The sequence below is a fragment of the Macaca fascicularis genome, chromosome 10 (genome assembly GCF_037993035.2).
Source record: "Macaca fascicularis isolate 582-1 chromosome 10, T2T-MFA8v1.1".
Taxonomy (NCBI): Eukaryota; Metazoa; Chordata; class Mammalia; order Primates; family Cercopithecidae; genus Macaca; species Macaca fascicularis.
This window is the reverse complement of record NC_088384.1, coordinates 10,437,531-10,461,831: the sequence shown is the minus strand read 5'-3', so window position 1 is coordinate 10,461,831 and position 24,301 is coordinate 10,437,531. Positions and strand designations below refer to the sequence as shown.

The 24,301-nt window shown below is 42.8% G+C and overlaps 1 protein-coding gene and 1 non-coding gene across 7 annotated transcripts in view; both read left to right on the top strand.

Moving 5' to 3' along the window:
* EP300 (E1A binding protein p300) overlaps window positions 1-23,224 on the top strand; it is a 90,879-nt gene extending 67,655 nt beyond the window's left edge. For 3 of the 6 annotated variants that reach the window (XM_045363558.3, XM_005567166.5, XM_074003668.1), the window contains 14 exons: window positions 662-901; window positions 2,246-2,334; window positions 4,780-4,860; window positions 6,692-6,748; window positions 7,673-7,750; window positions 10,183-10,250; window positions 12,300-12,450; window positions 12,572-12,718; window positions 13,263-13,376; window positions 14,159-14,324; window positions 15,962-16,126; window positions 17,359-17,520; window positions 19,390-19,671; window positions 19,916-23,224. In XM_045363558.3, coding sequence (XP_045219493.1) covers window positions 662-901; window positions 2,246-2,334; window positions 4,780-4,860; window positions 6,692-6,748; window positions 7,673-7,750; window positions 10,183-10,250; window positions 12,300-12,450; window positions 12,572-12,718; window positions 13,263-13,376; window positions 14,159-14,324; window positions 15,962-16,126; window positions 17,359-17,520; window positions 19,390-19,671; window positions 19,916-22,099 — 3,984 coding nt within the window. In that variant the 3' untranslated portion in view covers window positions 22,100-23,224. Of the gene's footprint in view, window positions 1-661; window positions 902-2,245; window positions 2,335-4,749; window positions 4,861-6,691; window positions 6,749-7,672; window positions 7,751-10,182; window positions 10,251-12,299; window positions 12,451-12,571; window positions 12,719-13,262; window positions 13,377-14,158; window positions 14,325-15,961; window positions 16,127-17,358; window positions 17,521-19,389; window positions 19,672-19,915 lie in introns of all 6 variants that reach the window. The other 3 variants (XM_045363557.3, XM_015457139.4, XM_074003667.1) reach the window with 1 other exon arrangement.
* LOC123567426 (U6 spliceosomal RNA) lies at window positions 12,060-12,162 on the top strand. The gene has a single exon (XR_006690335.1). It is a non-coding gene; the product is annotated as a U6 spliceosomal RNA (small nuclear RNA).
* Window positions 23,225-24,301: the final 1,077 nt, after the last annotated feature.

The following is a 24,301-nucleotide window of genomic DNA, read 5'->3' as shown; positions in this document are numbered from 1 at the left end:
TTGAGGTCAGGAGTTCAAGACCAGTCTGACCAACTTGTAAGCCCATCTCTACTAAAAAAATAAAAATTAGCTGGGCATGGTGGTGCACGCCTGTAATCCCTTGGGAGGCTCAGGCAGGAGAATAGTTTGAACGAACCTGGGAGGCAGAGGTTGCAGTGAGCCAGGATTGCGCCACTGCACTCTAGCCTGGGCAACATGTTGACAGAGACTCTGTCTCAAAGGTCAAGCACTTCCAGAGACAAAAGCCTTTTAGGAATTTTCTTTTCCTGTATCTTGCTGTCATTTCAGATGGAACACTTTAAGTTCTGTGGACTTAGTTTCCTCATTGTACACCCCTTCTAGTACTAAAATTTTAAGCGTCTTTAACTTTACTGATCTCACATGTACTTTCATAAAGTACCTGAAGTTGCTTCAGTAGACTATCAGCCTGAAGTCTGGAAAGTCCATAGTAGTTCTGTTTCTCTGCCCTTTGAGTAGTTTAATATCTCTGTAGACTAATGATTTAAAGAAGTGATAGACATCAGTCACCTCTTGGGGAATATAGACAGGCCAGAAACTAAAACACTGCCTGGAAGATTAGCAATGATAATGGATGATACTCTATCTCCTGTAAAAATAGTTAGACTTGAGTAATGTTTGATATCACTTGTCGTCTTTCTAGGATTACTTTGATATTGTGAAGAGCCCCATGGATCTTTCTACCATTAAGAGGAAGTTAGACACTGGACAGTATCAGGAGCCCTGGCAATATGTCGATGATATTTGGCTTATGTTCAATAATGCCTGGTTATATAACCGGAAAACATCACGGGTATACAAATACTGCTCCAAGCTCTCTGAGGTCTTTGAACAAGAAATTGACCCAGTGATGCAAAGCCTTGGATACTGTTGTGGCAGAAAGGTAAGAAATGTGTTTCAGATTTGACTTTAACTTTTCTAGGATGCCTAGAATAATACAGTGGTGTCTGGGGTAAGAGAATATCCTGCTTCTGGCTTTGACATGGCTTTTTTTTTTTTTTTCTCCCCCTTTTTCTTTTTTCTTTTTGACAGGGTTTTACTATCCCAGGCTGGAGTGCAGTGGTGAGGTCATAGCTCACTGCAGCCTCAACCTCCTGGGCTCAAGCAATTCTCCTGCCTCAGCCTCCTGAGCAGCTGGGACTACAGCTGTACGCCACCATGCCTGGTTTTTTTATTAAATTTGTTTTATAGAAACAGGGTCTTACGTTGCTCAGGCTGGTCTTGAACTCCTGGGCTCAAGCAGTCCTCCTGCCTCCGCCTCCCAAAGTGCTGGAATTACAGGCATGAGCCACCTCTCCCAGCCGACACAGTCTCTTAATGTGTGCCACAGTAGTAATGTCTCTTAATATGAAATGGACTTTCTGGGCTGGGCGCTGTGGCTCAAGCCTATAATCCCAGCACTTTGGGAGGCCGAGACGGGCGGATCACAAGGTCAGGAGATCGAGACCATCCTAACATGGGCTAACATGGTGAAACCCCGTCTCCACTAAAAAATACAAAAAACTAGCCGGGCGAGGTGGCGGGCGCCTATAGTCCCAGCTACTTGGGAGGCTGAGGCAGGAGAATGGCGTAAACCCGGGAGGCGGAGCTTGCAGCGAGCCGAGATTGCGCCACTGCACTCCAGCCTGGGCGACAGAGCGAGACTCCGTCTCAAAAAAAAAAAAAAAAAAGAAAAAAGAAAGAAGAAATGGACTTTCTTTAAAGGCATTTTTTCAGAACTGGCAATTGTATGGAAAAGTTGATCAATTAAATAATCAACAGACTGTGAGCTCATCTGGAGTAGGGGCATTCTTATATTCACCTATGGGTGCAGATTCCTCAGCATGTGCTGACTTTCCTGTACATACTAATTCACATTATTGGTTTTTTGTTTTTAAAATAAGACTGTGGTCTTGCTGTGTTACCTAAGCTGGTCTGGAACTCTAGGGCTCACGCAGTCTTCCCACCTCAGCTTCCTGAGCACTGCAGGCATGTGCTACCCTGCCCACATATTCCTGTTGGGTTATTTGGTAAAGTGATGGAAGGATATGACTGCTAAGCTTACCTCAATGTTTTGAAATAATGTAGTAGTAAACCAAGAATGATTTTCAAGAACTGAATTAGCCCATTATAATTAACATAAATGAGAACTAAGACACCACTGACTTTTGTTTCTAATTTGCCATTCTTACTGTTCTAGCTTGTCCTTAAGGCCTCTGTGCATTTTAACAAATGGTTTCTTTTGCAGTTGGAGTTCTCTCCACAGACACTGTGTTGCTACGGCAAACAGTTGTGCACAATACCTCGTGATGCCACTTATTACAGTTACCAGAACAGGTAAGCTTGGCCAGGTGTGGGCTATGGTCCATGTGTCCACTTGTCCAGGGAGTGCATGCGGATGGGCCAGCACACATACAGTCATGGTTCATGTGTATTTTGCTTGAAGACAGCTGTATAGCACAAGTTCTGTTTTTTGCCTTCTGCCTTTGTTTGCAGAATTATAAAATTTTCTATCAAAGGAGCCTTGCATCAGTTACCGGGGTTCCTCCCAAAACCTTGAGAAGTTAAGCAACTTTGTGAGTTGTTGGCATAGATGGGCCTATATGCCAGGCCCCACTTCTCTTTCTACTGTGTTTTTATTGATCACCACAGACTGAGGCAAAACTGAGAAGATTCTTAAACTTTGAAACTCGCTAGACAGCTTTTTGGAAATGTTTCCTTTTTATATGAGGCCTATCCCTAAGTAGTTGTTCTTAGAATACATGAAAACAGGATTCTGGAGTCTTTTCTTTGCCTCATTAAGCAAATTAAAAGGAAAACCTCACATAGGTTTTACCTTACTTTTCCCAATACAGCCTTGTATGTGACAGAGGATGATTTGAGTCTAATAAACGAGGCACCTCCCTAATTTTCTCCTGCCCAATCAATGGCTGTAATTACATAAATCGCATTCACTAATCTATCTTAGCCACAATTTGTCTGCTGTTATCAGTGATCACCTACAAATACAGCTTGCATTGGGTATTTATTTGGGGCTCTGATACAATAATAAGGCAGGATGGTATTAATACCCTTTATTTGTTTTTTTTTGTTTGTTTTTGTTTTGAGACAGAGTCTTGCTTGTCACCCAGGATGGAGTGCAGTGGCACTATCTCGGCTCACTGCAAGCTCTGCCTCCCGGGTTGACGCCATTCTCCTGTCTCAGCCTCATGGGTAGCTGGGACTACAGGCGCCCGCCACTACACTTGGCTAATTTTTTTTTTTTTTTTTTTTTTTTTTTTTTTTGTCTTTTTAGTCGAGACAGGATTTTACCATGTTAGCCAGGATGGTCTCCATCTCCTGACCTCGTGATCCACCTGCCTCGGCCTCCCAAAGTGCTAGGATTACAGGCGTGAGCCACCGTGCCCAGCCTACCCTTTATTTGTTAATACCAAATCCATGGTGTTCATTTTTGCTGAACTTGTGTGCTGCAGATGCATTTCTAGCTTTGAAAAGTCACTTAAACTTTTTCTTTTATTTACAAAAAGTTAGGTGTGCTTCTAATGCTTTGATTTTGCAGTGAGTAAAAATCTAGCTTTTTATTCATTTGAAACCTAGAAAAGGTGGGACTCAAGTTGTTTATAAGTATCTTATGTTTAAAAAAGCAAGTAACTTGACAGGAAACTTTTCTCATGTTTACTACAACAGTAGTCTAAAGTGTTTATCTTTGCACCAAGCCATCTTTAATCAGGTACCTGCACACATCACTTCCTTTTGAAATGTGTCACTTGATGGCTGTAGTCAGTATTTAACTACTTGTGCAGGCTTTTCAGTAAAAAATTTTTTTCTTTGTTTATTGAGACAGGGTCTCACTCTGTCACCCAGGCTGGAGTGCAGTGGCGCAATCTCAGCTCACTGTAACCTCCGCCTCCCGGGTTCAAGCGATTCTTCTGCCTCAGCCTTCCAAATAGTTGGGATTACAGATGTGTGCCACCATGCCTGGCTAATTTTTGTATTTTTAGTAGAGACAGGGTTTCACCATGTTGGCCAGGCTGGTCTCAAACTCCTGACCTCAGGTGATCCACCCTCTCGGCCTTCCAAAGTGCTAGGATTACAGGCATGAGCCACTGTGCCTGGCAATGGTTGCTTTAGATTATTGTTTTCTGCAGTTGTATCTATAGTGGGCTTTTGGGGTCGGGGGCAGGGGCTGTGGTTTTTTGTTTTGTAAGTGGGAAGAGGTGTGATGCCTATACTTAGGTAATGAGTAGCAGTTATTCTCTCCCTGGTATATTTATCCTTCTTCCTCCTTTTGATTATTTACATCACATAGCGTTAATTGCTGAAATGAAAGGATATGGGTCTGTGTAATTGAAACTTTTGCTTTTATTTGCAGTAATCATTTGCTACTTGTGATCCCATTTGAGATATTTAATGCTAATCTGTGCTTTGCCTTGGCTTTCTGCTTTGTGTTGTTCTGTCTTGCTTTTATGTTTTTTGTTGTCTTGCAATCCCTCATTTCTTCGTTTGTTTTGTGTTTTTTTTTTCTCCCTCATGCTTGTCGTTGTCTGCACTTGGCTTTGATTGCAAAAAAAAAAAAACAAAAAAAAAAACAAAACAAAACAAAAAAACCCAAACTGTGGGGCCCATATATCTGCATCATTGAATGTCCTTGTCGCCGTTGATGACCTGCTCTCTGCTCCCGTCCCCCTCCTTGGCCTGCTGTGATTGGTGGCTTCGTTGCTTGGCTTGGGCTGTGTTGTGTGAACGGAACAGTTCACCCCAGTATGGCCTTCTTGCCGACAGGTATCATTTCTGTGAGAAGTGTTTCAATGAGATCCAAGGGGAGAGCGTTTCTTTGGGGGATGACCCTTCCCAGCCTCAAACGTAAGTAACTGCATTATTTTGAAAAGTGCTAATTAATTTGTTGTCTGGTGATTATGCATAGGCTTATTTCTAAATGAACTTAAGCTATGCTGTTGAATATGGTAGCCATTAGCCACATGTTGCTATTTAAATGCAAATTAATTTAAATAAAAATTGTTTATCACATGGACTACTCACATTTCAAGTGTTCAGTAGCTATAGCTGTGTCTGGTGGCTGCCATATTGGTCAACACAGATAGAAAACATATCCATCATAGTATAAAGCTTTATGAGACATCACTGAACTAGGGAATATGTCAGCGGTAGGCAGTCATCTTAGTTCTAGTAAAAGTGTTCTGTATAGGAAGCAATCAGCTTATCTTCGAAAAATTGGAAGGTTAGTACAAGAAAATATCATTATTAACTGTTCTGAGTTTGAGGGTAATTGAACTGATAACCACCTTATGCCCTTCTCTTGTAGGTTAACAGAAGATCCAAGTCACTGTTATAGTGAATAATAGACTTTAACAACATGCAGGGGTTTAAGAGATTTGCTTGTGCTTTGCAATCTCGCAAGCTCTTACCACTTAGTAAATGGCCAAGAAAAAAATTTCAAACAGATAGTCTAATAGTTTTAGAATTCATACTGGGACTATTTAAGAAGGAAAAATTGTTTAGTGTAAATTTAATATTATTGCAGGTTCTTTCTTCTGTTTAGGACATTGCACAAACATATGGAATTGTCTTGTTCCTAGTAAAAATGGGGCTTCTGAGAAAAGCTGGTTAATTTTTCTAAATTGGGTTGTAATGATAGCAGTGTCTGGGTGCTAGCTAGGAGAGTAGTTACTAGGAGCCTTTGATCCTTGAAACATTTTGACACTTGGTTAAGCCAGGAAGGTTAGCTCTAGGGTAAGTTTCCTTGATGCCAGAAGAGATGTAAGCCTTGCCATTGAACTCTCTCAGGTGGCTTACCAAATACTCTAAACCTTAAGGCAGTACATCTCTAACTTTGAAAAGTGTAGGAACAAGACCCTTCCCAATTCTGCAGGCCTATAGTGGACCCAAGTGTCTGTTTCTAACTCCCAGATTGTTCCAGTGCTGCTGGTCTTCAGATTGCACTTGGAGTAGCAAGACAGGCTATTAACAGAGACGAATGAATCTCTAGACCATAACTAGTATAAGACACAGTTTTCAGTGTGGACATGTCCTCATTTTTGTAAGGAAGTATAATGGAAGTCCAAGTTGGGCCCCCTAATGTGAATTCTAGTTGGAGAATGGTAAGACTGTTAGCTTTTGTATGTAGTGAGGCTATGAGCGGTGTGTTAATGCTGGGTTTCAGGATGGGAAGCCATGTGAAATTTTAAAATGTTAAATATGGGATTTTTGTACTTCAAAATTACCCCAAAACATGCATTCTTAATGTTGAAATTTTATATTGATGTAAAAAGTTGTTTGTGAAAAAAGACTTTTTATTTAAGTAGTGATTTACTTCCCAGTATACACACCATCTTTTGTAATTCAGTCTAGGAACATTAAACTGTAAAAAGATACAAATACGTAACACCAAGGGTAGTAATAGACAAGATTTTAAAAGGAAAAGAAGGAATCGTATTTCTAGTTCTTCCTGGGTTCTCAATTTCTGGTAAGAGGAAATTTATTTACTATGAAGTCCTATAGAACATTCCTTTACATAAACATGCATTTTGTGTGAGCCAGGAATGCAGCTATTTAAATATGTATTCTTAAAAAACCTGAATCTGTTTATACTGTGAAGTTTGTTACTTTGGTTAGAATACAGTCAGATTGCTCATCTCTATCACTTTTTCTCATTGTGTCCCTTTTCTCTCCTTAGTACAATAAATAAAGAACAATTTTCCAAAAGAAAAAATGACACACTGGATCCTGAACTGTAAGTACGATCCCCTTGAATAGTCAGTACGCTTTTTCTTTTTCCCTTTTATTCTCTTGGTTTGCATGACCAATCAGATGATCCTATATTCTTGGGCTAAATCTACATAACATACATCTAATGGATAGTAAAACTATGGAAAACATTGAAGTACTAAGGAAGATTATTTCTTAATGTTAATTTTAATGTTCTTGATGTTGAATGCGAAACATTAAAGATCTAAACTTCTAGTTTGCAGTGAGGCCTTTTAGAGCATGGAGGACTGAAATGTGTGTTTTCTAGATGTTCCTAAAATGGATGGGATGGTATTTTGATTTATTTGGAATTTTCAGCACCAGTAATCTCTTGGCTGCGCACGGTGGCCCCCATCTGTAATCCCAGCACTTTGGGAGGCCAAGGCAGGCAGATCACCCGAGGTCAGGAGTTCGAGACCAGCCTGGCCAACATGGCAAAACCCTGTCTCTACTAAAAATACATAAATTAGCTGTGCGTGGTGGTGCGTGCCTGTAATCCCAGCTACTCGGGGGGCTGAGGCAGGAGAATCGCTGGATCCTGGGAGGCAGGGGTTGAAGTGAGCCGAGATCCACTGCACTCCAGCCTGGGTGACAGAGATAGATTCTATCTAAAAAAAAACAATTAGCCAGGCATGATGGTGTGTGCCTATCCTAGCCAGGTAGCTGAGAGGCCAAGGCAGGAAAGTGGCTTGAGCCCAGGAGTTCAAGGTTACAGTGAGCTGTGATCATGCCACCCACTGCAGCCTATGCAACAGAGACCATATCTCTAAAGAAACAGAAACTTTATTTAAACTATTTTGGTTATTTGGTCATGACCTTGGCTGTCTTTGTCAGAAGTCATGGGAAATACTGGAAGTTTTCATTTGGTTAAGGTGTGGGGTTAATGTTGGAACTGGCTCTGCTCTTCCAGGTTTGTTGAATGTACAGAGTGCGGAAGAAAGATGCATCAGATCTGTGTCCTTCACCATGAGATCATCTGGCCCGCTGGGTAAGGCTTACATTGTTACTTTCTCTGGAATTTTTCGTTATCATGAATATTAACAAGTTTTTTTATTCTATGCAATGACTGTATTATATCTTCAAAGTCACTATCTTTAAATTGTTTTCTTTGGCCTCGATAATTAACAGTTCACTTTTTTAAAATTAAGTAACCTAGTATCCAAAAATAGATTTTTATCTTATTTTTATGCATTCTTTTTAGCCATATAAATATATTCTGCTGGATTTTTAAAATTATATTGTAGTTATTACACATCCAAAGTAAATGCTTTTGGCCAGGCAAGCTGGCCTACGCCTGTAATCCCAGCACTTTGGGAGGCTGAGGTGGGTGGATCACCTGAGGTCAGGGGTTCCAGACCAGCCTGACCAATATGGCAGAACTTCGTCTCTACTGAAAATAGAAAAATTAGCCTGGCGTGGTGGTGCACGCCTGTAATCCAGCTACTTGGGAGGGAGGCAGAGGCAAGAGAATCACTTGAACCTGGGAGTGGGAGGTTGCAGTGAGCTAAGATCACGCCACTGCATTCCAGCCTGGGTGACAGAGTGAGACTCTGTCTCGAAGCAAAAAGTAAATGCTTTTATTCAGGCATCTAGAAACTAGGATCATGCTGCTAATGGCATACCAAGTGGTCTGGCCCTGGTAAGTGTCACCTTTTGGTTAGGGCAGGGACAGCAAGTTATAAGGCTGTAGTCATAGTGTAATTGCCTAGTAAAAGGGAGGGGCTATCGCTCTGTACAAGAGGAACTAATCCCAGCCATGTTCCAAAGGAAGTGGGTATATGGGACATCCAGTGCCTCTCATTAGGATGGGATCTCCATGTCTTCTGCTCTGTTCTTGGACTGATTGTTGTTCCTGATTTGGAGGTTACAAGAAAGGGCAGGCTAATTGACAAATTTCACTTTTCTTTTTTTCACTGTTATTTTCACATAGAAAATAACACTAAGGAAAATAGGTGATGGTTTAGTGGATACTTTATCTTCAGCGTGACTTGTCTTTTAAGTGTGCGTTTTTAGTGCTTTCCTTACAGACTTTGTAAGAATGATTAAGAGACTTCTCGTGGTTCTTCCAATTTAGGATCAGTCAGCTGAATGAAAATAATCTGTTATTACTGTGTTAAGCTTCCTTTTTCTTAAAAGTAATTTATGTTCATTATAAAATTTGAATAGTATGACAATTTATGAAGTAAAAAGTGACAGTCTTCTTTCTTCCCACCCAGATTCCTCGCCACAGGAATAACACTCTTTTGTACATAGAATCATACATTTTCTTTTCTTTTTTTGAGATGGAGTTTCACTCTTGTTGCCCAGGCTGGAGTGCAATGGTGCAATCTGGGCTCACCACAACCTCCGCCTCCCAGGTTCAAGCAGTTCTCCTGCCTCAACCTCCCTAGTACCTGGGATTACAGGCATGTGCCACCACGCCTGACCCAGCTAATTTTGTATTTTTAGTAGAGACGAGGTTTCTCCATGTTGGTCAGGCTGGTCTTGAACTCCTGACCTCAGGTGATCTGCCTGTCTTGGCCTCCCAAAGTGCTGAGATTACAAGCATGAGCCACTGCGCCCAGCACATTTTCTTGATTTATGTGTATTTAATTTTTGTATCTTGTTATAGGTCATAGACTTTTTTTTTTTTTTTTTTTTTTTTTTTTGAGTATCACTTTCATGGCCCAGGCTGGAGTGCAGTGGTGCGATCTCAGCTCACTGCAACCTCCGCCTCCTGGGTTCAAGCAATTCTTCTGCTTCAGCCTCCCAAGTAGCTGGGATTACAGGCACGTACCACCATGCTCGACTAATTCTTGTATTTTTATTAGAGACAGGTTTTCATTATGTTGTCGGGGTGGTCAACTCCTGGCCTCAAATGATCCACCCACCTCGGCCTCCCAAAGTACTGGGATTACAGGCATGAGGCACCACACCCAGCTGGTCATAGACACTTATGTATATCTGTTGCATTTTTAATGGATGCATAGTATTCTGTAATATACTATAATCCATTTATTTACTTGGTTGGTGAACAAGTTTATACAAGAAACTCTACTTAGCGACACATATCATGTGCATCTGCAGTAACTGAAACTATTGGTTCTACTCTCAAAATGTACATTCCAACTAGTAGCATATAGGGAATGTCACCACTTAGGTTTTGCCAGTGTGGTTGGGGAAAAAAATCCTACCTTGATTTGTGATCCTTGATCATCTTTTCATGTGTAAGCCAATTTATATGCCCTTCATGTCTGTTGCTTGTTTTTCAGTTACCTTTTTTGTTCTTACTGGTTTCTAAAAGCTCTTTGTATATTAGTTTTATTACCTCTTCGCTAGAAGTTTAGAAATACTTCCGCTAGATTTGAATTTTAACTTTTTGTTAATATAAATTTAATGGTTTCTTTAAGTTGTGTAAGCAAAGTTTTGGTTTACATTTAGATTCGTCTGTGATGGCTGTTTAAAGAAAAGTGCACGAACTAGGAAAGAAAATAAGTTTTCTGCTAAAAGTAAGTTTTATTCTTAAAGGTAAATTTTGGCAAAACTTACCTGAAGCCTAGATAAGAAACCATTGAAAGTGAATTACTTTGTTTTTAATCACAGTAGTAATCAGAGTAAAAATAAAATAATTCTATAATCTCCTTATGAGTTGATCTGTAATATGCTTTTTGGTGTGAAATTTATTAGACCAAAGAAAAATTTCCAAGGAACGGATTTGTAGAATGCACAAGATATGTGTTTTTCCTGTTCTTATATTTTTCCCTATTTGAGGCATTTCATAAAGGAGGAATAAGGCGTGGAAATGATTGGCCAGAATTGCCATCCCTCTGTTTATTTATTATTTTTTATTTTATTTTTTGAGAGTCTCGCTCTGTCACCCAGGCTGCAGTGCAGTGGCACGATCTCAACTTACTGCAACCTCCACCTCCCAGGTTCATGTGATTCTTCTGTCTCAGCCTCCAGTATAGCTGGGACTACAGGCATGTGCCTCCACACCCAGCTAATTTTTGTATTTTTAGTAGAGATGGGGTTTTGCCATGTTGGCCAGGCTGATCTCAAACTCCTGATCACAGGTGATCCACCCACCTTGGTCTCCCAAAGTACTGGGATTATAGGTGTGAGCCACCATACCCAGCCCCTCAGTTTACACCATTTATATGGGCTGCCTTTTGGCCGTATGTGATTCTTTTCTGTTGTGCCAGGAGGATGTCAAAAATTTTATCATATAAGTAATTAACACTAATAATCTAAATGTAGCATTTGATTTAGTTTTGGTGTGTTTTACTGATCTACAGATTACTTTGATTCTTGTAAGGTTTCTCAAAATGCCCAGTCTTTGTTACTTTAAAATAGTACTGCAATCTAGGTGAAGTACATAGAGATGTTCATTATATTTTATATATATATATATATAGATATTTATATAGATATATATATATATATGGTTGGTTGCTTTTTTTTTTTTTTTTTTTTTTGAGACGGAGTCTCGCTCTGTAGCCCGGGCTGGAGTGCAGTGGCCGGATCTCAGCTCACTGCAAGCTCCGCCTCCCAGGTTTACGCCATTCTCCTGCCTCAGCCTCCCGAGTAGCTGGGACTACAGGCGCCCGCCACCTCGCCCGGCTAGTTTTTTGTATTTTTTAGTAGAGACGGGGTTTCACGGTGTTCGCCAGGATGGTCTCGATCTCCTGACCTCGTGATCCACCTGTCTCGGCCTCCCAAAGTGCTGGGATTACAGGCTTGAGCCACCGCGCCTGGCCGTTGGTTGCATTTTGTTTTTGTTTTTTGGAAACAAGGTTTCACTGTGTTGTCCAGGCTGATCTTGAACTCCTGGATTCAAGCAATCCTCCCACCTCAGCCTCCCAAAGTGCAGGGATTAGGATTATAGGTGTGAGCCTTGTGTCCTGGCCATTGTTCTGTTTGTTTTTGTTTTTTGGGTTTTTTTTTCTTTTTTGAGACAGAGTCTCGTTCTGACACCCATAGTGGCACAATCTCGGCTCACCGCAACCTCCGCCTCCCGGGTTCCAGCGATTCTCCTGCCTCAGCCTCCTGAGTAGCTGGGATTACAGGCGTGTGCCACCATGCCCGGCTAGTTCTTGTATTTTTAGTAGAGACAGGGTTTCAGCATGCTGGCCAGGCTGGTCTCGAACTTCTGACCTCAGGTGATCTGCCCGCCTCAGCCTCCCAAAGTGCTGGGATTACAGGTGTGAGCCACTGCAACCAGCCCCTGTTCTGTATTTTTATAAACTCTTCCAAAATTGGAAATTTTTCAAAATGAAAAGTTGGGGAAAATGACATTTAGAAATTATTGAGTACTGTGTCTGCTTTAACAGCACATATATTAAAATTAGAATGATACAGAGAAGATTAGCATGTTCCCTGCACTAATATGACATGCAAATCTGCAAAGTAGTGAATACTTAAATATGCTGTGATTTTTTAAAATTTCACCAAGTTACCCTGTTTGTATTGAAAAAAGTACAAATGAGATTTAAGGTTGAACCTTAAGACTAACAATAGTAAATCTGCACCTCAGTAACTTTTAACTTCTACATTCCTAGGGTTGCCATCTACCAGACTTGGCACCTTTCTAGAGAATCGTGTGAATGACTTTCTGAGGCGACAGAATCACCCTGAGTCAGGAGAGGTCACTGTTAGAGTAGTTCATGCTTCTGACAAAACCGTGGAAGTAAAACCAGGCATGAAAGCAAGGTATCTAGTCATTTCACTTTTCTTCTCTTGTGGATCCAAAATTGCTCATACGTGGTTACCATTGGTGATTGCAATCTGAATGAATTTATGTTGTGGTCCTCCCACTATCTCAATTGTATAGGTTTGTGGACAGTGGAGAGATGGCAGAATCCTTTCCATACCGAACCAAAGCCCTCTTTGCCTTTGAAGAAATTGATGGCGTTGACCTGTGCTTCTTTGGCATGCATGTTCAAGAGTATGGCTCTGACTGCCCTCCACCCAACCAGAGGTATGACTGGCTCACAGTGGCTAGCTCCGGATTTGTGTGGGAGTTCCAAATTATAATAGGCGGAAGAGTATAACAGGCAAGAAAATGTTGAGTGTGCTTGGTTTGGAAATGCAAAATCTCAAGTATACAATAATTGTAAAGTGAAACAGATTAAAAAGCAAACCCCCAAACAAAATAACTGCTTGATTCTGCTCTTCTGTGGCCATAATAATAAAGGATATGAATAGCAACCTGAAATGGGAATTTGGAAACAAACGTACTACTCTTCAGAAAATGAGCTTAAATCTGGATAATGTATAGGAATCACCAAATACTGATGGATGTGTATGTGCCAGGCACTGCTAGTTACTTCAAATAGAAGGAAACCACAGGCTCGCTGAACTTTCCTGAAGGGTTCACAGTGGAGTCGCCCACCTGCCTGTGATGAGTTTCATAAATAACGATGTGAGCAAAGAGCCTGGGAGAGTGAGAGAGAGTTATTAGGCACATGGAATAAATAACTCAGTAGATTTGACTTTTCTTTTTTTCTCTTCATTTTGTATAGGAGAGTATACATATCTTACCTCGATAGTGTTCATTTCTTCCGTCCTAAATGCTTGAGGACTGCAGTCTATCATGAAATCCTGATTGGATATTTAGAATATGTCAAGAAATTAGGGTAAGCATATTTTGATAAATTTTTTTTTTATTAGGACATTCTGGTGAGATACAGGTTAAATTTGCAAATATGTAACTCTTTGCCTTTTTTTCTTCATTTTAGTTCTTACCTAACAAGTCTCTCAACTTTGTTAGAGCCCCTTCGAAGTTAATGTTGTCAGTAAGAGAGAAATGGATATGTTGACTCTATCACCTATCCAACATCAGTTTTGTTTTGTTCAGCTGAGCTATTGGGTCGTTTGCTTTGAAGTTTGATTTGTGCCTCTCATTTGAGGGCAGAATTTTAACTGCATTTGATCCTTTTATAACCTGGGTATCAAGACCAGAAACAGCTCTGGAAATACTTCTTACCTTTAGAGTATGTATGTCATTGGAAACATTCATTCCCTCATCTTGAAGACTGTTTCTCTGAATAGTGTGCCTTTTAATTTAGCTCTCTTGTTAAACGGGTCAATTTTCCTTCACAACGTAATCTTCATTTGGTCTTAACATGCAAACTTAGGGTTTTTGGATCCAGGGCTAAGTCATCTGCTTTCTGGCTGAGATTCACAACATCCCGCCATGGCCTCCAAAAATAAGTAGAGGCAGTATGAGATCCATTGTTTAAATTACTGTGAGTTATGCCTAATTTTGGTCTCACAATGTTAATCTCATGCTGGGTTATACACTGTGTTATCTTGGGAAAAATTATTGGTATCTATATCAACTCCACCTTGTGGTTTTAAAGTGTAGCCTTCTAGAATAGATGATCTTTTTTCCTTAATGTTCTCTTTGTATTGCTAGTTACACAACAGGGCATATTTGGGCATGTCCACCAAGTGAGGGAGATGATTATATCTTCCATTGCCATCCTCCTGACCAGAAGATACCCAAGCCCAAGCGACTGCAGGAATGGTACAAAAAAATGCTTGACAAGGCTGTATCAGAGCGTATTGTCCATGACTACAAGGTCAGTTGGGACATGGGGGCCAGGTGCTGACAGTAGATCTGGAAATACACTAATGTTGCTGCTCTGTATTCTGTCATTTAACTTTTTTTTTTTTTTAAACAAAAGTCTTATTTGTTCTACCTCTTGCATGTAATTCCTAAAAATGCTAATTTGATTGCTTTTATTTTGTATATTCAAAATTTTCTAATGTAAGAAAAACCAGGTTTTGAAGAGTGGTAGATCAAGAAGATCAAGAGATCCCTGTTTTAAAAAACATGTAATCAAAATTTTATTTTATTTTTTTTTTTAGGGGGGTACAGTTGGGGTATCGCCATGCTGCCCAGGCTGGACTTGAACTTTTGGCCTCAAGCAGTCCAAAGTGCTGGGATTACAGGCATGAGCCACTGTGCCTGGCCTTAAAATACATCTTTTTGTTTGTTTGGTTTGGGTTGGTTAGGGTTTTAGGGGTGGGGATGTTTTGTTTTCAGACAGGGTCACTCTCTGTCACCCAGGCTAGGGTACAGTGGCATGATATCTGCTCACTGCAACCTGTGCCTCCCAGGCTCAAGCCATCCTCCCACCTCAGCTTCCTGAGTTGCTGGGACTACAGGTGCACACCACCATACCTGGCTAATTTTTGTATATTTTTTGTAGAGACAGGATTTCACTATGTTGCCCAGGCTGGTCTCAAACTCCTGAGCTCAAGTGATCCACCCATCTCAGCCTCCCAAAGTGCTGGGATTACAGGCATGAGCCACCTCACCCAGCCAAAAATATGGTTTTTTTTTGTTTGTTTTTTGTTTTTGGACAGTTTCACTCTTGTTGCTCAGGCTGGAGTGCAACGGTACAATCTAGGCTCACTGCAATCTCTTATTTCCCAGGTTCAAGCGATTGTCCTACCTCAGCCTCCCGAGTAGCTGGAATTACAGGCATGCACCACTACACTGGGCTAATTTTTTGTATTTTTAGTGGAGATGGGTTTTCTCCATGTTGGTCAGGCTGGTCTCGAACTCCCAACCTCTGGTGATCTACGTGCCTCAGCCTCCCAAAGTGCTGGGATTACAGGTGTGAGCTACTGCACCTGGCCAAAAATATATTCTTTCTTAATACTATTTTAAACATTCATGAATATAGGCTGTCTCATGATACAGACTTGTCTTCCTCAATTTAGTAGTTCAACTAAATAAAGAAGTTTTCCTAAGCTGCCCAGCGAATCATTCTGCAGCAGATACTGTTTCCAGTATTTGTAGTTTTGGGCATTTTGAACAAAGCTATCAATAAAAGCTGCTGAAATTCCAAAGATGGGTGTGAGGAGGGCATGCCTCACACCACATACTCTGTGGTAAGGGCCATGGCTTGCATGATGGTGCTACCACCCTGACATCGATCCTCGCAGAATAATTGCCACTTGATTATATAAAGGCAGATAAGCTCCCTGCTTTTGTGGGTAGAAGAAATAGAAAACCAGAAATACTGACTTTAGGCCAGGCCTTTTCACTGTTTTTCTAAATAGCTCCCTGGTTTATGGCTTAGGTATATAGTCTCTGCCAGCTTTCAAGACATTTTAAGCTTTCATGTTTCTTGTCAGCCATGATTCTTTATAATCAATGCTTTAAAAGAACATAGGAATTCCTATTTGTACATGCTTGTTTTCACAGGATATTTTTAAACAAGCTACTGAAGATAGATTAACAAGTGCAAAGGAATTGCCTTACTTCGAGGGTGATTTCTGGCCCAATGTTCTGGAAGAAAGCATTAAGGAACTGGAACAGGAGGAAGAAGAGAGAAAACGAGAAGAAAACACCAGCAATGAAAGCACAGATGTAAGGGCATTGAGTTTCCTTTGAAACTTCTATAATATTTAATCCAAAAGTGCATTTAAACTTTTTTTTTTTTTTTTTTTTTGAGACGGAGTCTCGCTCTGTCGCCCAGGCTAGAGTGCAGTGGCACAATCTCTGCTCACTGCAAGCTCCGACTCCCGGGTTCACGCCATTCTCCGGCCTCAGCCTCCCGATTAGCTGGGACTACAGGCGCCCGCCGCTGTGCCTGGCTAATTTTTTCTATTTTTAGTAGAGACGGGGTTTCACCATGGTCTCGATCTCCTGACCTTGTGATCCGCCCGCCTCGGCCTCCCAAAGTGCTGGGATTACAGGCGTGAGCCACCGCGCCCGGCCTAAACTTTCAATTGGGTTTTAAACCTCTCAGGTGTGAAAGAGCTCTTTAAGTTGGGCAAGAAATGTTGGCTTAGAAAGGTTACTAGGGTTCCGTTTCAGTGGTATTAAACTTTCAAAACATCAGACCCCATTTTAAAATGGTATCTCAGACTATGAGTAATGTGAAATGATAAAAGAAACTGAAGGAAATCCTGAAAAACTGATAACTTATGTGAAGGACTAGGTTATTAATATTATAGGCCTTGTGTGTCACATATCTCTGGCATATTTTCTCTCTTCTAAAACCACACACGCTCTTTTTAAATGTAAAAACCATTCTTAGCTATGCAAAACAGGCCTGAGCCAGAATTTACCTGTTATTACGGCTTAGTAACCTCACCAGTTACTTCCCTATAGCATATCTAGAATTACCTCCATTGAATTTAACTTACAAAAGGCTCCCTTAAATAGTTTAACAAACTCTTACAGCCTTATCGTTTAGTATTTGTGGGCTCATACATTTTAGAATGTGGGTGGAAGGAGATAAAACCAAGGTCTTCTGGCTCCCCATTTTGATACACTCTTCACTACCCCAAAGTGCCAACCCTTCCTTGTTCCCTAACTCCAATCTGGGATACATTCAATCTATAGGGTCTGTACATTCTGTGGCCTCTTCTAGGCAGAAAGCTAAAGGGCTGCCATTGCCTTAATGAAGGATCACTGGGAGAAAATTAGTTCAAATAACAAAGGAGAAGGAATAAGTGAAGAGAACAGCTAGTAAAATAAGATACAAGCATAAGATTATGATACCTAGTTTCAAAGAATGGAGATATTCAATAGTGTTATTCCCAGATTACTTAACAAAAACCTTATTTTCTTGTCTCCTTTGTGCTACTCTGCAGGTGACCAAGGGAGACAGTAAAAATGCTAAAAAGAAGAATAATAAGAAAACCAGCAAAAATAAGAGCAGCCTAAGTAGGGGCAACAAGAAGAAACCTGGGATGCCCAATGTATCTAACGACCTCTCACAGAAACTATATGCCACCATGGAGAAGCATAAAGAGGTAAGATGCAGCCACCCACGCAGTTGGGGAAAAACAGCAAGATTTCTGGCCAGGCGTGGTGGATCACCTGAGGTCACGAGTTGAAGACCAGCCTGACCAACGTGGTGAAACCCTGTCTCTACTAAAAATACAAAAATTAGCCAGGTGTGGTGACAGGCACCAGTAATCCCAGCTACTCGGGAGGCAGAGGCAGGAGAATTGCTTGAACCCAGGAGGCGGAGGTTGCAGTGAGCCGAGATCGTGCCATTGCACTCCAGCCTGGGCAATGAGAGCGAAACTCCATCTCCAAAAAGAAAAAAAATGAATAAAATCACTGTTCGCTGGGCATGGTGGCTCATGCCTGTAATCCCAGCACTTTGGAGGTTGCCTCACTTAGGTAATGATTATTAACAATTAATAGTTACTAGCTATTTCAAGCAGTAAGTAATGCCACAGAATCCTAGGCAGTCGGGAAAAGCCCTTAGAATATATTGTAATAGGTTTGACTTAAATTGTGGACACATTCAATTTAGGTTGTAAATGTAGGTATTGGCCTGGTTGTAGGGTGGCAGAAGCAGCGAACATTGCTGGCCAGAGACACTGTGAGTGTGGCTGCCAGTGTGCACAGATGTTGAATAATCTGTTATCAATACAGCAGTTTCTCACAAGTTCCTAATTTCTTAAGGTGATGTTTTACATTTTGTTACTTTAATAGGCATTTATAGTTATATACTAATTAATGTCAAATACATAATAATACCAGCTTTTTATACCTTTTACACTAATGGTTATGAAAATTGATGGTTGTTAACGAGTTCTTTTCAAACTTCAGTGAACAAGAATTTTATTGCTTTGTCTACAAGGACTAAGATTTTTTATCCATTTCACTCCCTTTCAAACCTGTAGGAAAAGTTACACAGGAAAGTTGCACAGGGGACCTTCATGAGTCCAGGCCAGTTGTTTTTCATACTGTCTCCATATTTGGATTTGTCTGGTTTGTTGTAATTAGTTTGAGGGTAAACCATGGATTGCATCTTAAAGTAGACTGCCTTGGGGCAAAATGTCCACTGTGTGTGGTGCTCTACCTGACCTAGACCATTCTTACTCTGAAGGAGTTATTGAATAAGGGAGAAAAAATCACAGGATGTGCATTTCAGTTCTATTTATAGTCAGTCTCAAGATACCAAAAAGGTAAAGCAGGAAAAGAGAGCAGGAGGAGTATGGTAAAACTAACTCAGCATGGCCGGGCGCGGTGGCTCAAGCCTGTAATCCCAGCACTTTGGGAGGCCGAGACGGGCGGATCACGAGGTCAGGAGATCGAGACCATCCTGGCTAACACAGTGAAACCCCGTCTCTACTAAAAAAATACAAAAAAAAAAAACTAGCCGGGCGAGGTGGCAGGTGCCTGTAGTCCCAGCTACTCGGGAGGCTGAGGCAGAAGAATGGCGTAAACCCGGGAGGCGGAGCTTGCAGTGAGCCGAGATCTGGCCACTGCACTCCACCCTGGGTGACAGAGACACTGTCTCAAAAAAAAAAAAAAAAAAAAAAAAAAACTAAGCATTCGCCAGTCTCATTGATGCTTAGCCTGCTTTACCTGCTCACACCTGTAATCCCAGCACTCTGGGAGGCTGAAACAGGCAGATCACTTGAGCTCAGGAGTTTGAGACTAGCCTGGGTAACATGGTAAAACCTCGTCTCTACAAAAAATGCAGAAATTAGCCAGGCGTGGTGGTGTGGGCCTGTGGTCTCAGCTATTCAGGAAGCCAAGGTGGGATAATTGCTTGAGCCCAGGAGGCAGAGGTTGTAGTGAGCCAAGAGCACACCACTGCACTCCAGTCTGGGTGACAGACCGAGGCCCTGTCTCAAAAAAAGAGATTGTGTGTTTTGCAGGTCTTCTTTGTGATCCGCCTCATTGCTGGCCCTACTGCCAACTCCCTGCCTCCCATTGTTGATCCTGACCCTCTCATCCCCTGTGATCTGATGGATGGTCGGGATGCGTTTCTCACGCTGGCAAGAGACAAGCACCTGGAGTTCTCTTCACTCCGAAGAGCCCAGTGGTCCACCATGTGCATGCTGGTGGAGCTGCACACGCAGAGCCAGGACCGCTTTGTCTACACCTGCAATGAATGCAAGCACCATGTGGAGACACGCTGGCACTGTACTGTCTGTGAGGTAGGCACTGGGTTGTGGGAACAAGGAGGTGAGCTCTGCAGGGTTGTTCTGAGGGGCCATGCAGCCTCGTGTTGTATATAGGCCTGTGGGATGGCAGGGGCCTGGCCTTGTGTTTGCGAGGCAGAGCTGAAGAGGCTGGTTTTTGTTCTACAAAAGGGGCTTTTCCAGCCCAGAGAGTATCCAAAATACTTTTGAATGACTTAAATCTTGGAGAGTTTACCTGCACTTCCTGTTTTTTCTCTAGGATTATGACTTGTGTATCACCTGCTATAACACTAAAAACCATGACCACAAAATGGAGAAACTAGGTCTTGGCTTAGATGATGAGAGCAACAACCAGCAGGCTGCAGCCACCCAGAGCCCAGGCGATTCTCGCCGCCTGAGTATCCAGCGCTGCATCCAGTCTCTGGTCCATGCTTGCCAGTGTCGGAATGCCAATTGCTCCCTGCCATCCTGCCAGAAGATGAAGCGGGTTGTGCAGCATACCAAGGGTTGCAAACGGAAAACCAATGGCGGGTGCCCCATCTGCAAGCAGCTCATCGCCCTCTGCTGCTACCATGCCAAGCACTGCCAGGAGAACAAATGCCCAGTGCCGTTCTGCCTAAACATCAAGCAGAAGCTCCGGCAGCAGCAGCTGCAGCACCGACTACAACAGGCCCAAATGCTTCGCAGAAGGATGGCCAGCATGCAGCGGACTGGTGTGGTCGGGCAGCAACAGGGCCTCCCTTCCCCCACTCCTGCCACTCCAACGACACCAACTGGCCAACAGCCAACCACCCCACAGACGCCCCAGCCCACCTCTCAGCCTCAGCCTACCCCTCCCAATAGTATGCCACCCTACTTGCCCAGGACTCAAGCTGCTGGCCCTGTGTCCCAGGGTAAGGCAGCAGGCCAGGTGACCCCTCCAACCCCTCCTCAGACTGCTCAGCCACCCCTTCCAGGGCCCCCACCTGCAGCAGTGGAAATGGCAATGCAGATTCAGAGAGCAGCAGAGACGCAGCGCCAGATGGCCCACGTGCAAATTTTTCAAAGGCCAATCCAACATCAGATGCCCCCGATGACTCCCATGGCCCCCATGGGTATGAACCCACCTCCCATGACCAGAGGTCCCAGTGGGCATTTGGAGCCAGGGATGGGACCGACGGGGATGCAGCAACAGCCACCCTGGGGCCAAGGAGGATTGCCTCAGCCCCAGCAACTACAGTCTGGGATGCCAAGGCCAGCCATGATGTCAGTGGCCCAGCATGGTCAACCCTTGAACATGGCTCCACAACCAGGATTGGGCCAGGTAGGTGTGAGCCCACTCAAACCAGGCACTGTGTCTCAACAAGCCTTACAAAACCTTTTGCGGACTCTCAGGTCTCCCAGCTCTCCCCTACAGCAGCAACAGGTGCTTAGTATCCTTCACGCCAACCCCCAGCTGTTGGCTGCATTCATCAAGCAGCGGGCTGCCAAGTATGCCAACTCTAATCCACAACCCATCCCTGGGCAGCCTGGCATGCCCCAGGGGCAGCCAGGGCTGCAGCCACCTACCATGCCAGGTCAGCAGGGGGTCCACTCCAATCCAGCCATGCAGAACATGAATCCAATGCAGGCGGGCGTCCAGAGGGCTGGCCTGCCCCAGCAGCAACCCCAGCAGCAACTCCAGCCGCCCATGGGAGGGATGAGCCCCCAGTCTCAGCAGATGAACATGAACCACAACACCATGCCTTCACAATTCCGAGACATCTTGAGACGACAACAGATGATGCAACAGCAGCAGCAACAGGGAGCAGGGCCAGGAATAGGCCCAGGAATGGCTAACCATAACCAGTTCCAGCAACCCCAAGGAGTTGGCTACCCACCACAGCAGCAGCAGCGGATGCAACATCACATGCAACAGATGCAACAAGGAAATATGGGACAGATGGGCCAGCTCCCCCAGGCCTTGGGAGCAGAGGCAGGTGCCAGTCTACAGGCCTATCAGCAGCGACTCCTTCAGCAACAGATGGGGTCTCCTGCTCAGCCCAACCCCATGAGCCCCCAGCAGCATATGCTCCCAAATCAGGCCCAGTCTCCACACCTACAAGGCCAGCAGATCCCTAATTCTCTCTCCAATCAAGTGCGCTCTCCGCAGCCTGTCCCTTCTCCACGGCCACAGTCCCAGCCCCCCCACTCCAGCCCTTCTCCAAGGATGCAGCCTCAGCCTTCTCCACACCACGTTTCCCCACAGACAAGTTCCCCGCATCCTGGACTGGTAGCTGCCCAGGCCAACCCCATGGAACAAGGGCATTTTGCCAGCCCGGACCAGAATTCAATGCTTTCTCAGCTTGCTAGCAATCCAGGCATGGCAAACCTCCATGGTGCAAGCGCCACAGACCTGGGACTCAGCACCGATAACTCAGACTTGAATTCAAACCTCTCACAGAGTACACTAGACATACACTAGAGACACCTTGTAGTATTTTGGGAGCAAAAATTATTTTCTCTTAAGACTTTTTGTACTGAAAACAATTTTTTTGAATCTTTCATAGCCTAAAAGACAATTTTCCTTGGAACATATAAGAACTGTGCAGTAGCCGTTTGTGGTTTAAAGCAAACATGCAAGATGAACCTGAGGGATGATAGAATACAAAGAATATATTTTTGTTATGGCTGGTTACCACCAGCCTTTTTTTCCCCTTGTGTGTGTGGTTCAAGTGTGCACTGGGAGGAGGCTGAGGCCTGTGAAGCCAAACAATATGCTCCTGCCTTGCACCTCCAATAGGTTTTATTATTTTTTTTAAATTAATGAAAATATGTAATATTAATAGTTATTATTTACTGGTGCAGATGGTTGACATTTTTCCCTATTTTCCTCACTTTATGGAAGAGTTAAAACATTTCTAAAACCAGAGGACAAAAGGGGTTAATGTTACTTTAAAATTACATTCTATATATATATATAAATATATATAAATATATATTAAAATACCAATTTTTTTTCTCTGGGTGCAAAGATGTTCATTCTTTTAAAAAACGTTTAAAAAAAAAAAAAAAAAACTCCCTTTCTTCCCCTCAAGTCAACTTTTGTGCTCCAGAAAATTTTCTATTCTGTAAGTCTGAGCGTAAAACTTCAAGTATTAAAATAATTTGTACATGTAGAGAGAAAAATGACTTTTTCAAAAATATACAGGGGCAGCTGCCAAATTGATGTATTATATATTGTGGTTTCTGTTTCTTGAAAGAATTTTTTTCGTTATTTTTACATCTAACAAAGGAAAAAAATTAAAAAGAGGGTAAGAAACGATTCCGGTGGGATGATTTTAACATGCAAAATGTCCCTGGGGGTTTCTTCTTTGCTTGCTTTCTTCCTCCTTACCCTACCCCCACTCACACACACACACACACACACACACACACACACACACACACACTTTCTATAAAACTTGAAAATAGAGAGCAAAAACCCTCAACTGTTGTAAATCATGCAATTAAAGTTGATTACTTATAAATATGAACTTTGGATCACTGTATAGACTGTTAAATTTGATTTCTTATTACCTATTGTTAAATAAACTGTGTGAGACAGACACCCTGACTTTGTTTCACTTGATAACACATCTTTGTCTTGGTGTGCACCAGTTTAAGTGCCCGGTGCTTAGGATTCAGAGGAAAAAGTGAAAGCATTAGCTTATAGCCTCTTTACTACATACAATTTTTCACAAGTAGATCTTGGTTAATTTGTCCAAAGTTCTGGGAAAAAGTACTGCAGGTACCAGCTAACAGTCAAGGTGGAAGTGATACCTACTTAACACCTTGATACAGGATCGCTTAAGGATGACCACATGGTCTTCTAATCACCATCTTACAGGGATGAGGAGGAGGACCTAAGACAACGGATCATACCTGCCTAAGTCCCAAGTAACTTCTTGAAAAAAACAAGACTTGCCAGGCACGGTGGCTCATGCCTATAATCCCAACACCTTGGGAGGCCAAGGCGGGCAGATCATGAGGACAGGAGTTCCAAGACCAGCCTAGCCAATATGGTGAAACCCCCATCTCTACTAAAAATGTAAAAATCAGCAGGGCATGGTGGCAGGCACCTGTAGCTACTTGGGAGGCTGAGGCAGGAGAATTTCTAGACTTCTGGAGGTGGAGGTTGCAGTGAGCCAAGGTCGCACCACTACAGCCTGAGCGACAGAGCAAGACTCCATCCTTTAAAAACAAAAAAAGAAACAAGATGAAGCTAGGGGAACACTCCTGTTTAATAACTGCATACTAAGAAGTTAGTTGGAGGCCAGGCGCGGTGGTTCAAGCCTGTAATCCCAGTACTTTGGGAGGCCGAGGCCGGTGGATCACGAAGTCAGGAGATCGAGACCATCCTGGCTAACATGGTGAAACCCCGTCTCTACTAAAAATACAAAAAACTAGCCGGGCGTGGTGGCGGGCGCCTGTAGTCCCAGCTACTCGGAGGCTGAGGCAGGAGAATGGCGTAAACCCAGGAGGCGGAGCTTGCAGTGAGCCGAGATCGCGCCACTGCACTCCAGCCTAGGTGACACAGCGAGACTCTGTCTCAAAAAAAAAAAAAAAAAAAAAAAAAAGAAGTTAGTTGGAATCAGGTTGAAGGGAAGGAAAATGTGTGGAAATAAAACCTAGAAGGCTGAGAGAT